This window comes from Quercus suber, unplaced genomic scaffold, assembly GCF_002906115.3.
Source record: "Quercus suber isolate HL8 unplaced genomic scaffold, Cork oak 2.0 scaffold_209, whole genome shotgun sequence".
In the NCBI taxonomy this organism is placed as follows: domain Eukaryota; kingdom Viridiplantae; phylum Streptophyta; class Magnoliopsida; order Fagales; family Fagaceae; genus Quercus; species Quercus suber.
This window is the reverse complement of record NW_027069667.1, coordinates 228,186-240,261: the sequence shown is the minus strand read 5'-3', so window position 1 is coordinate 240,261 and position 12,076 is coordinate 228,186. Positions and strand designations below refer to the sequence as shown.

At 39.2% G+C, this 12,076-nt stretch overlaps 2 protein-coding genes across 2 annotated transcripts; both read left to right on the top strand.

Moving 5' to 3' along the window:
- The first annotated feature begins 209 nt into the window (after nucleotides 1-209).
- Nucleotides 210-7,951, top strand: LOC111989059 (uncharacterized). Its single transcript, XM_024020865.2, is given in 7 exon segments — nucleotides 210-629; nucleotides 768-1,323; nucleotides 1,325-1,759; nucleotides 1,869-2,056; nucleotides 6,703-6,739; nucleotides 7,065-7,132; nucleotides 7,238-7,951. Coding segments are annotated over 7 exon segments (1,881 nt in total). The 5' UTR covers nucleotides 210-531; the 3' UTR covers nucleotides 7,737-7,951.
- Nucleotides 7,952-8,189: 238 nt separating this feature from the next.
- On the top strand, nucleotides 8,190-11,719 carry LOC111989195 (BTB/POZ domain-containing protein At3g22104). The gene is made up of 3 exons (XM_024020990.2): nucleotides 8,190-9,463; nucleotides 9,893-10,993; nucleotides 11,202-11,719. Exons 1-3 carry the CDS (start codon nucleotides 9,401-9,403, stop codon nucleotides 11,607-11,609), a joined length of 1,572 nt encoding a protein of 523 aa, XP_023876758.2. The 5' UTR covers nucleotides 8,190-9,400; the 3' UTR covers nucleotides 11,610-11,719.
- The last annotated feature ends 357 nt before the right edge of the window (nucleotides 11,720-12,076 follow it).

Below are 12,076 nucleotides of genomic sequence, written 5' to 3'. Positions count from 1 at the left end.
ATTGTAAAATAAAATTTGACAACCTAATCCAATCTACTAATACTTAGAAACCGACCCAAATTTAGGTAGCTGTACACTCCTAAAAATGGTAAACAAATACTACGGGAGCCAAAGATTGTGATCCGACTCCCGAGAATTATTGTTAAACTTATCCTTTTCTTTAGAAGAAAAAAAAAAGAAAAAAAAAAAGAGTGTCACGTTATAAAGGAAAAAAGAAAAAGTGGGTGACGGGGCGGGATCTGATTGAGAAGTAAACAAACTGTAGAGGCGTAACCGGGTACAAGCGAGAAAGCCCTCTCCTCTCTCTAGTGTTTATTGAAGAAGAGAAGCGGAGAATTGAATTGGGAATTTGCTGTCCGCGAGGCTTCTGAGGCGCCAGATAGAGAGCGCTGGGTGCAGAGGCAAAAACAAATCGCTCCAATTCCATTTCCTCCCTCCCAATAAAATATCCAATAATAAAAAAAAACAACTATATATATATATATATATATAAACACAGAAAGAAAAAGAAAGAGAAAGAGAGAGAGGAAAATGTCGAAGAAGAAAGGGAGTGGAAACACGATGACTCTCAAGGACTTTCACGGTGGCTCTATTCCAACTGATCTCCCTCTTCCCTCTGCTCCCGGTGTGTAAGTACCTTTTTACCCTTTATCTCTATTTAGATCTGCCATTCAATCCCACTAGATCTGTATATTCACAAACCCTAGTTACTTTTCCGAAATGTATTAATTTGTTGCTTTTTATTTATTTATTTATTATTGTTTTAGAATTGCGAGGCCGTCGGATCGTCCGGGTTACGACCGCCCGAACCCATGGGGGAACCCGATGGGGCGACCCGATCACCGGTCGCGGCCGCACTCGTCTCCCGCGACGAGGCATTTTGATGACAAGACTCCGTTTCTCACTCACGCTGCTCACATTGGCCGGAATTTCGATGAGGATGAGCGGAAGCCGCTTGATGGGGTGTCTGCCCCGCGGCGGACGATTAGTGATGATAATATTCGGGTCCCGTCTGCCCGTGTTGAGCTGAAGCCCGAATATGGGCCGAGTAGGCAAGGATTGGGTGGAGGTGGAAGTGGAAGTGGAAGTGGGAATGTGAATTCGTATGCCGGGAAGGTTAATGAGGCGGGTAGTGTTGTTGGGGTTAGTTCGCAGAATTTAGGTGGGAATAGTGGGGGTCATACGAATGTGTGGGCAGCCAGGAAAGAGGCAATGGGGGTTAATGAGCCGGTGCAGCAAGCTGCATTGGCCGGACAAAATGCTGTTTCCAAGTTTGCTCATGCTAGTGCACTTGATAAGGTGTCTTCGGGTAGATGGCAATCGAAGCTACGCCCCTTATCAGGGTGATGTTGAGGCAGCTAGGTCGCCCGAAAGGGAGAGTGGCTTTCAGTCTAAGAACTTTGGCGCCGGCGGCTATGATAGTGTGGATGTTGCGAGTGGGAGAGAATATCATGATACTACGTTGGCGAGACAAGCTGAAAGGGGTATCAATATTGAGGATGGGGTTCGGGTTGGCAGGAAGGAGTTGCCGGATTATGAAAGAGCTGGGGCTCCTGTGTACTCGGAATTAAAAGAAAGGAACCCAGTGATTCATATGGATAGGACTCAGCTGGCTCGTAATGATGGAAAAATTGGTGGGTCTGAATTGCATTCGCCAGTGCCTTTGGAGCCATCCGAGCGGCCTAAGTTGAAGTTGCTTCCAAGAACTAAGCCATTGGAAAGTTCAGAACAACCTGTTCCTGTTGTCGATCACACACAGGTATTGGCAAGGTTACTCGATTGAGTGTCTGTTAAAATATAAGATAAAGAATGTATAGCTCACTTTACATTCCTTGAACTTAATTCCTGTTATTTCATGTACCATACAGGGCTATCAGCGGGTGAGTGACACTGCTCATGCTGAAACTGTTAATGAAGTGTATGGAAATACGAGTCCTGCAAAACCTAGCATAGCTAGCACTGAGAGTGTGAAGCAAGCTGTGGAGCGTCCCAAATTGAATTTAAAGCCTCGGTCACAGCCTCCTGAGCATTTGGAAGGAAATGCTGAAAGAGAGAGGTCAGTAACTGATTTTGGGTTTCTTATTGATTCTCCCTTTTTAAAAAATATCATATGGACTACATATCAAAAATTTATATTTTTGTGATTAAGATGACAAATGCAAGAATACTATTTTATGAGGGAACAAGAGATCTGTGGCCTGACATTAGCAATCATTTGAGCATAAAGGTTTTAGCTAGGTAAAGACTTGAGGGAGAGGGGGGCAGGTGGGGTGGGGTTTTAACCCCATACTTGCCCACTATTTTATACTAATGGACACAAGGGCCATTGGCACAATCTTTAGAGCATAAAGTAATCCACAGGGTTGACTGATGTAAGTATAAAAAACATACTCTGAATCACAAAAAGGAAACACCAAAATTGATGCCTTAGACATGATTGTGACTTATTTTCTTATTGGACATAATGTTAGATTTCTATCTTTTAAGTTTTTTTTATTGACATCTTGTTTGTATTTGTTTCAAAAGTCTGTGTACATAATCCTAACAATAACGCTGCAAATTTGTAATGAGTCTTCTGGCCAAAACACAAAAAATCATTGAATCTTGAGGTGAGACCTTGCTTTTCCATTCAAAGTCAGTCCCATACATTATCATATTGTGTCTTTGAATGTCATAAGCACAGATTTGTTTTATATTCTAAGATGCCATTATCAATTTATATTTTAAATATGGCATCATTAGTGATGTTAATAAAGTAATATGAGGCAATCGATTGCTAGGAGTGGCATGCTAATTAAAAAATTGAACTTGGTTTCTCTTTCTTGGACTTCCATGTGTATTATTTTGGTTGTTTTATCCTGAAAAAAAAAAAAAAAAAAAAAAAAAAAAAAAAAGAAGAAGAAGAGAGATGAAGAAGAAGGTGGTCTTGTTCAAATTGAAGTATTGGGCTTGTGTAGTGGCCATTCACGGTTGCCCTCTCCCAATCCATTACATTGGTTCAACCTCAAATTGTCCCCATTTGGTAGGGGAGAGATTTTTTTTGGCCACAAAGGTTGAGGGTAACATCATTTTTGTCAATTTATTGGGACTTTTGAGCCTCACTTGTTAGGGTGACTGAACCTCAGGAGTAGTGTTCAATCACAAATAGACAAGGTTGTAATAAAATGTCTTTGTGTTGGGCATGGAATAGGTACACTAGAATGTGAGTGGCAACATCATTTTAGTTATTTATTGGCACTTTTGGGCCTCACTTGTCAGGGTGACTGAACCTCAGGAGTAGTGTAACAATCAGAACATAGACAAGGTTGCAATAAAATGTCTTTGTGTTGGGCACGGAATAGGTACACTAGAATGTGAACATCTTATCGATTTCATTCTTCTGGGTTTGGTTCAGTATTGAATGCACATGTTCAACTATTTGTTTGGGATTTATGATCAGTGCAAAGATGGGTTTTGTAAAGTCTGAGGGAGGTCTTGTATTCTTCAAAATCAATTCATCATAAGAGTTCTGTTCTGGTTTGAGAACGTTATCTTGGGTGACCTAGGTTATTTATGGTAGTCATGGCTCAATATCTGGTTGGGATGTTATGATCAGTGCAACTATGGGTTTTCTAAAGTCTGAGGAAGGTCTTGTATTCTTCAAAATCAATTCATCATAAGAGTTCTGTTATGATCCTAGTGTCCCACATTGGCAGAGTGTAAGCTTAACCATGTGTTTATAAGCCCTCGGGCACTCTCCCCTTGCAAGCCGGTTTTCAAGGGTGAGTTCTACCCTTGGGTTTGTAACTTTTGATATCAGAGCCAACCACCACCCTAATTAATCGAGTGTAGCTCATTGAAAATGGGATCAAATGAGTTGCGGTTTTATGGCCGAATCGGGTGTAGCTCATTTAGTATGGGATCAAATGAGTTGCGGTTTTATGCCCAGATCCCAAAAGGGGCGACCTAGAGGCTGGATTAAAATTACTGATAGTTGAGTGGAGCCACCAAAAAGAGAAAGGGCTACCAATGGGTCAGTGTCGCTAGAGTGAGCCGTCGTGGATGTCTGCTGTGGAGCGTGGTGGTATGTTATGATCCTAGTGTCCCACATTGGCTAAGTTTAAGCTTAACCATGTGTTTATAAGCTCTTGGGCACCCTCCCCTTGCAAGTTGGTTTTCAAGGGTGAGTTCTACCCTTGGGTTTGTAACAAGTTCTGATCTGGTTTTGAGAATGTTATCTTGGGTGACCTAGGTTATATATGGTAGTAATAGTTATCATGGCTTAAATGTAGCTTATGGAGATATTTACTGATAGTACTCTCCCTGTCCTACCAAATATAAAAAAAATCTATCTAAAGAGATTTTTTTATCGGGGGTGGAGAGAGATGCCTTGGGTGCTTGAATTGTTTTTATAGGCATTTAATAGACATTTATGAAATAGGCATGTCAAAGTGTTGAACTGGGTAATTTGGGATTATTTGTAAAATCAAGTTCTTTAGCCTCAAATTTGGTTGCAGTATTGGTGACTCAATAAAAGTTCTTGGAATACGTTGAATCTGTCAATGACAAAACAGCAAAATTGACACTTTTTTTTTTTTTTGGGTAACCTGGGAACATATTCAATTAAATAGAAATAGGAGTGTCAATTACAGGGCAGAATCTGATCTGAGTCAGACCATACAAATCAGAAAGAAAAACTTTCAAAATACTCGCGGGGGGGGGGGGGGGGGAGAGGAATTGAAGAACATAACATTCAGAGATGTAGTGCAGCCTAGTCTTGTGAGGGCATTGGCATAACAATTTGCTTCTCGGTAACAATGGGAGACTTTAAATTGGGGAATTTGAGATAAGAGCTGCCTGTAGTCAGCCACAATGGCCGCAAACTCAGCATTCAAACTTGTGGTATTGTTCATCAAGTCAGCAACCACTTTAGTGTCTAATTCAACTTCAAGAGCTGGAATCTGCATATCCACACACATGCTAAGACCATCCCTAAGCGCCCAGAGCTCAGCTACAAGCTGGTGGTTATACCAATCTTCCTAATGAACGCTCTTATCCAACCACCCACCTCATTTCGCAGAATACCCCTTCCACTAGCCAAACCAGGATTGCCTAGGGAAGATCCATCTGTGTTTAACTTATGCCAGCCTCTATTAGGCCTCTCCCATCGAATGCTTCTTTCAATCCGAGGCTTGCAATTAGAAAATTTTTGAGCAATGAATGAATACTCTGCTGCTCTGTGAATAATCTCCTTGTGGATGGAGTGGCTGATTGGTTTGTTTTTAAAACCACACTGTTACGGTGGTTCCAAATAGTCCATATCCCAAATGCAAATAATGTGCTCCAAGGAATTTGAAGATGGTTGGAGGTTTTAATAGATTTACAATTATTTTCCAGCCAAATTGGAAGGCTCAAGGAGTAAAACTCAGGAGTACAGACCCCTATACCAAGGTTCTGCCAGCAGTTTGCAGTTACGTGACAGTCCCTCAACAGATGGATGATGGTCTCTGGATAGGAATTACAGAGAGGGTAAAGCAAGGACATTTGCAAACCTCTAGAGACTAACCTTTCCCGAGTTGCACTGCTGTTATGGAGAACATCCAAATAAAGAATTGAATTCTTGGCAGTACCTTTAACTTCCAAATCCACTTACCATTAAAAGATTGAGGAGCTTCCCCATTGGCAAGGGTATATGCACTATTGAGGTTGAACTCTCCATTGGAAGAAGCATCCCAAATTATTCTATCTTCCTCATTAGCCACATGAGCTCGGGGCATTGCTTGAATTTCTAGACAGATTTTTGTTGGAAGAACCATAGAAAGTTTCTAGACACACTTTCTGTTGTTAGCATATGAGGTGTTTGGGGAAATAAATGTCTTTTTTTTTTTTTTTGGGGGGGGGGGGGGGGGGGGGGTCTGCTACTCCCGTTCCTAAGAGTTATCTTAAATTTTCAACGTTCTAGAAGTGTCCATAAGAAAGATGCGACCTAGCTGGTTTTTATGTTTGGTTAGAAACTGATTTCAGTCTTACTTTTATCAGCCTTTTTATTTTTTTGGTAGCCTTGATGCCTAGATGGTCATATAACTGCTTAGGAAGGCACATGGGTTAGTGGTAGTTCTTATTTTTATTTTAAAAATAAAATCGGGTATAGGTAAAGTTTTTATGATATGATTAATGGAGAGTATATCTTTTCCTTCTTGATTGTGTGTGTGTAGATATAAAAGATAAACTTAGAGTGGATTGTGCTTGTTTTTTGTTGTTATGCCATACTGCTATATACTTTTTCATAAATAGTAAAGAATAGATAAAAAGCACTTTTAATATAATACCAGACTGAGCGGGCCTTGGTATCTTTGACTGATTAAAAGAAATTAGTTTTGGGATCCAGTGAATGGTGAAACCACATTATCATGTCCACTTATTCTTTTCCCATTTATTTTTGAGTTCCTGACTTTCAGATAAGAAGCTTTTCATCTCTTGCTGTTATGGTAGTTTGCAAAATCAAATATTCATGGAATAAGGGTTGCACTAAATTTTGAATATGTTAGAAGTTGGTTTAACTTTCTGCTTTCAATTTTGGTGCTATATCTCCCTAGGAAAAGTAATTTAATGTACTATTCTCCCTACTCAAACAATTGGCATGTAATTGCTTTTCTGTGGTTCCATTTTATTGGATACTGGGCCTTTTCTATGGTACTGAGACAAATTATGTGAATGATGCAGGAATATGTTGTTTGGTGGTGCTCGCCCACGAGAACTGGTGAGTTTTTCATATTTAATTCGTTAATTTGCAATGTCATATACAAATTTTCTTTGTTGCATCTTCATGCTGCTGTTGACAATTATAGGTTATCACATATGGTTTCTCTCTCTGTGTGTGTTGGGGCTTTTGGGGGGAGGATTAATACTAGTTACTAGTTTGAAAATATTGTTTCTCTTGTTCCTCCTTCCCCTTCCCCCACATTTTCCACTATTTCCTAGTCTCTGGAAGGGTACCGTCCTGTGTTGATCTCTTTCTTTTCTGTTATTCAGTCATCAGTGGCTTCATGTTCCTACCTTGACAGCATAGCTAATCCACTTCTCAGGTTCTGAAGGAGCGAGGGGTTGATGATGTTGGAATCAACAACCAGGACTTGGTTCAACAATCTGATAGGTAGTGACTTTCTAATCCTTTTCTTTTTGATTTATTACAACTCTATTGTCTCTTACCATTTGAATTTCAAACTAATTCTAACTGATGACTTATTGTTTTGTGAAGGGTTGAACAAAATGTTCCTAGGACTGAAAGAGTTCATGGGCATGCAATTCCTGCTCGCCACAGTGAAAAAACTGAGAATTCTCATCTTGATCAAATGACTGGAAAGAGATATGAGAGGAAAGATCACAGGCAAGACTCTGAGAGAGTTGATATGCAGAGGAGGAACTGGCGTAATGAGGGCAGGAGGAATAACAACAGAGAGACTGAAAGACAGCAGCAGCAGCCTCAGCAACCGCAGCAGCAAGTGGAGAGGCCACCTTCACCCGAGACTTGGCGCAAGCCTGTAGAGCAGCCAAAACCAGCCTCCCCTGATGCTGGTGGTCTGCGCTATGGGAAAGCAGCTTCAGCTGTCGAGCTTGCCCAAGCATTCTCTAAATCAGTCTCTGATCCAAAGATAGCAGATCAGTTTTCTGGTCAAAAGGCCCTCCCTGGCCGGACCCAAATACCTTTTTCAAGGCTGACTGGTCCAACCCCAAGGCCTCAGATAAATGGTTACTAGATTTATGAGTGGTTTGGTGGGCAATTGGGCATCCATTGTGATAAGAAGAATGTGTGGTGATGTAACATTGGGTATGTGCAAGCTGCAAAAAATACTTAGCAGCTTGTTAGTGATGATACCCGCACCTGATTCTTGGTTTTCTTCAGAAAAATGATTTGTCATACAAAATCAACTTCAATAATCTAGCTGACTGGTGCCATCTGCTTTTACAACTACACATTATTTTTAATTTATTGCTGTGCCTTTTCTACTTGGACAACTCTGTACTTTTCCTCATCTTTTTAGAGGAGAAAGTGTTCTGTTGTCTTTTTAACTTGAGATTTGAGGCCATTTTAGCATCAGTTTACAATTTGCATTCATGGTTTGGGTGGTGTTATTTGGTAGTTTACAATGAGAATGGGCTTGTTTCGTTTCTTTTCTTTTCTTTTCTTTTTTTTCCTTTTGGGCAGTTCAATGAGAGCCTACTTACCCCCCAAAAAAATAAAGGTCAAAGAGAGTGGTTAAAGTTGCTTGAATTTGATTTTTATTTATGGGTTAAATATTATAACCTGTTTTAAGATTATAGTAAACTGGCCCGAAGGGTTCCACTGTATGGTATAAGAGGCAAATATGGGGAAATGATTTCAAGAGTTCATTTTTACCGTAGGTTTTCATTGACTTACAGCAACTCCCGTTGTAGATTGAACCCGATTCAACTGCTGTTAAAACACTGTATTGTGTCAAAATCTTAATTTTTCTTAAACCACATTTATTCCCTTATTAGAATGCGTTCTTTAATTCTGACTCTCAGTGGTGGGATCCAGTATCCACTAAGCGGTAGTTTTCACTTTTCACTAGAGAGTCAAGCCACTAGGAAATTGGCGGCATAAGTAACGGAAAAGGAAAGGGCTAGCTGGGTCAAGCAAGAATTCTCACGTGGAATAAAATATTTATGTTGAACCGTAAAAGTTGGTCAGAGTTTTGGGTTCTGAGCTTGTAAATATTGGTTTCTTGGCTTTCCCACATCCACATATCCTCTAATCCATTCCCATAATATCTTGCAGCAAGAGTTTTGCAATAGCAACTATTTGATCTCCTAAGTGAAGTCACAATGCCTGCTGTGAGGTACATGAGTACTAGAAAAAGAGAGTTTATCAACGCAACTTTTGTGCCACAATTGTTGCCACAATCTTAACATGTCCAACTATGAGTATATCAAGAAAAAATGGTAGATTTATGTGAAAGTAATGGTTCACCAATTACAGTTGCATATGTCATCTAGTTATGGCAAATGATGTGGTCCTAGAAGTGTAATGTATATATCGACATTAACTACTTGGTCATAATGTTTTATTACCTGCTTCCAAGAAAGAGTTGGTTCTCTCCTAGAATCTTTGTTAGTCTATATATTATTTATATCATTTTAAAATGCCTTAGTTGCTTCTTATTCCCTCCATTGTCTCTTTACTAGTAGGAACAAACATGGTTTCTATACTTGTCATTGACTGAGCAACATAAAGTTCAATGACAAATAGTTCCACTATTTCTCTTTCCCTTCTTGGTTCACAACTCTTTATATCCCTTTTTATCCTTCTGGATCAGTCTGAAAAGTACATCTTTTCCAAACCTTTTCAAGTTGCATAACGTTTGTTTTAGGTGAGCTTTCAGATTTGTTTATGTGAACAATGGAAGGGTGCTGTGATCTTGAGGTGGATGTCAATGGGGAAGAAGTTTTTATGGTCCATAAGGTAAACACTTCACTTTGTTTGGCATTCATATCTGTTAAAAGTTGACTTCTTTTTTACCTTAATCTCTCAAAGCATTAGAAAATTTTTTAGACCTTCCTGCTTTGTTTGTCATTCATATCTCAGAAACTATTGCTAATTTTTCCTAGTGGAATTAAAAGCTTCATGAGTCAGTAGCCTTTCAAGCTCTAAGATGTCAAAGTGTTGAGTCTTGTGAACAAGTTTTCTTTATTGGTTCATTAATCAAAGAATGTTAAAATGAAATCTTTTGTCTTTTGCTCCCATTTCTTGAACGATTTCCTTCTTTTCCTTCTTGTAGAAAACAAAACAAGAACATTCTTTTCTTTTCTTTTTCCCCTTAAGTGTGAGAGTAGTTAATTTTCTGAACTTTTTGCTAGCCATATGACTCTGTTGTGTCATACATACTTGCAGAGAATTCTCATGTCCTTCTCAAGTCTATTTAGCAAATTATTTGGTGATTTGAAGGGCACAGTGAGGAACTTGAAAGTGATATTCAATGAATTTCCAGGTGGTGCAAAGGGTTTTGAGCTCATGGCAATGTTTTGCTACGACAATGGCAGAACTATGATAACGCCCTCGAACATATTTCTCCTAAACTCTGCTGCTCATTTTTTGGAGATGGATGGTAATGGTTCTAGTAGACATAGTTTAATAGACCAAACTGAGAAATCTCTTAAAGGGATCAACTTTTGGACTTGGTCTGAGCTATTAGAAGCTTTGAAACAGTGCCAAGATTTACTTCCTGCCACAAAATCTTCAGTTATGCTTCAGTATATCTTGGATTGTCTAATAGGACGGATTGCTTTGCCTAGTATTGCAAGCCCATATACATGTTCTTCAGATAGTTCTAGTTTCCAATTTTCCTGTGATACGAGCATCAACAGCCTGAAAAGCAGCTCTTCTCAACTAACCTGGTGGTTTGAAGATCTTTTGTTGTTGAATGTTGATTTGATAGACAAGTTAATCAAGACAATGGTCTCCCTGAAAGTCAACCATGCTACAATCTATAAGTTTCTCTTCTATTATCACAAATCAAGATGCATTGGTGCAGCAACAGCTGAGAAGTGCAAAATCACAGAGGTTGTAATTAATCTGCTTTCTTTGCTTGATAGGAGTTCTCTTTCTTGCAAGGGCTTATTTGAAATTTACCGAGTGGCTTTAGGCTTGAGAATAAGTAAATTTTACAGAAATAATTTAGAGAGCCTGATGGGTTCACAGTTGGATCAAGCAACAATTGATTATCTGCTTGCCCCGTCTCCACATAGACGAGCTTATTTCTATGATGTTAATTTGGTTTTAAGGCTTGTTCAAGCATTTCTCCTTGAAGGCGGTAGTTTGTCATTTACAAGTCGATTAAAAAAGGTTACCAACTTGTTGGATTCATACCTTGTGGAAGTGGCTCCGGATTCCCATCTGAAACCTTCCAAGTTTACTGCATTGGTATTGCTGCTGCCAGATTATGCTAGAGCATCTTATGATCGTGTTTACCAAGCCATGGATTTGTTTCTAGAGGTATGTACCATATTGCAATGTTTCATACACTGATAGATGGAATTAGCACATTACATTCAATAAAAGCTGAGCTTGTTTGGTGCTTATTATGGAAATAGTGTTCAAGTATCATTTTGTTCCTCTATTCAAATTTTAACTCTCACAAAATGTGGTATACTCCATGTGTTTACAAAATTTCAATCCTTGTACTGACTTCAGGTTTCCACAGGTTCATGCTGGATTATGTGAAGAAGAAAAGAGGAGTGTCTGTTGTGCACTGAACCATGAGAAGCTCTCAGAAGAAGCTTTGAAAGATCTATCTCGGAACTCAAAATTTCCTTCACAAACTGTGCAAAAGGCTCTTACTACACAACAATCCATGATCAAATGTTCACTTTCAGACACCCACCATCTCTTAACTTTTTGTGACTCTTTATTTTGTAGCAACACTAAGGAAAATTTAGGTAAGGAGGATTCTGAGACCAAGAAGCTTAGAGCAGATTTGCAAGGAATGCATTGGAAGATGATGGGGTTGGAGAAGGTTTGTGGTGCAATGCAGACAGAGATGGCAAACATAATGAGATCAAGATTATCTATCCTTGGCAATGCTAGATCCTTACCAAAGCTTTGTTCATGACAAAACTTTGGATACTTGCTAGTTGCTACTCAATTTCATGTATATATTTTATTTGCACTTTCTGTCAAAATGATTTGTTAAGTAATAATAAAGGGTTAAATTCTTATTTCTTTTCTTTGAAGTAAAACAAGGATAAAAACTTTTCATAACAAGTGCAAGCCAGCAAATGGGAGCATTTTATAACTTTATAAACGTGAAATTGATCATCTAGCACTATCCAAGTGAAAGGACAAAAAGATTGTTGAAGTCCAATCATGGCTCTTGCTCTTGCTCTGGATGCTTCTTTTGCAAACACAATAATATTGTTGCTCATGATAGAAACGCCAAAAAGCACTCATAACAGTTCCTTTCTGACCTCGTTAGTATACACCACTTTTCCCTTGAAGGGTGTCATGCTCAAGTCCAAAAGGGATGCCTTAAACGAAGCATTTGGATTTCTTCATTGTAAATTGGTAATCTTTGTCAAG

Excerpts from the sequence above, each read along its gene's own strand:
- LOC111989195 (XM_024020990.2), top strand. The coding sequence starts at position 9,401 with ATGGAAGGGTGCTGTGATCTTGAGGTGGATGTCAATGGGGAAGAAGTT. Across the intron at positions 9,464-9,892 it reads AAGTTTTTATGGTCCATAAG|AGAATTCTCATGTCCTTCTC; the intron begins GTAAACACTTCA and ends ACATACTTGCAG. Across the intron at positions 10,994-11,201 it reads CCATGGATTTGTTTCTAGAG|GTTCATGCTGGATTATGTGA; the intron begins GTATGTACCATA and ends AGGTTTCCACAG.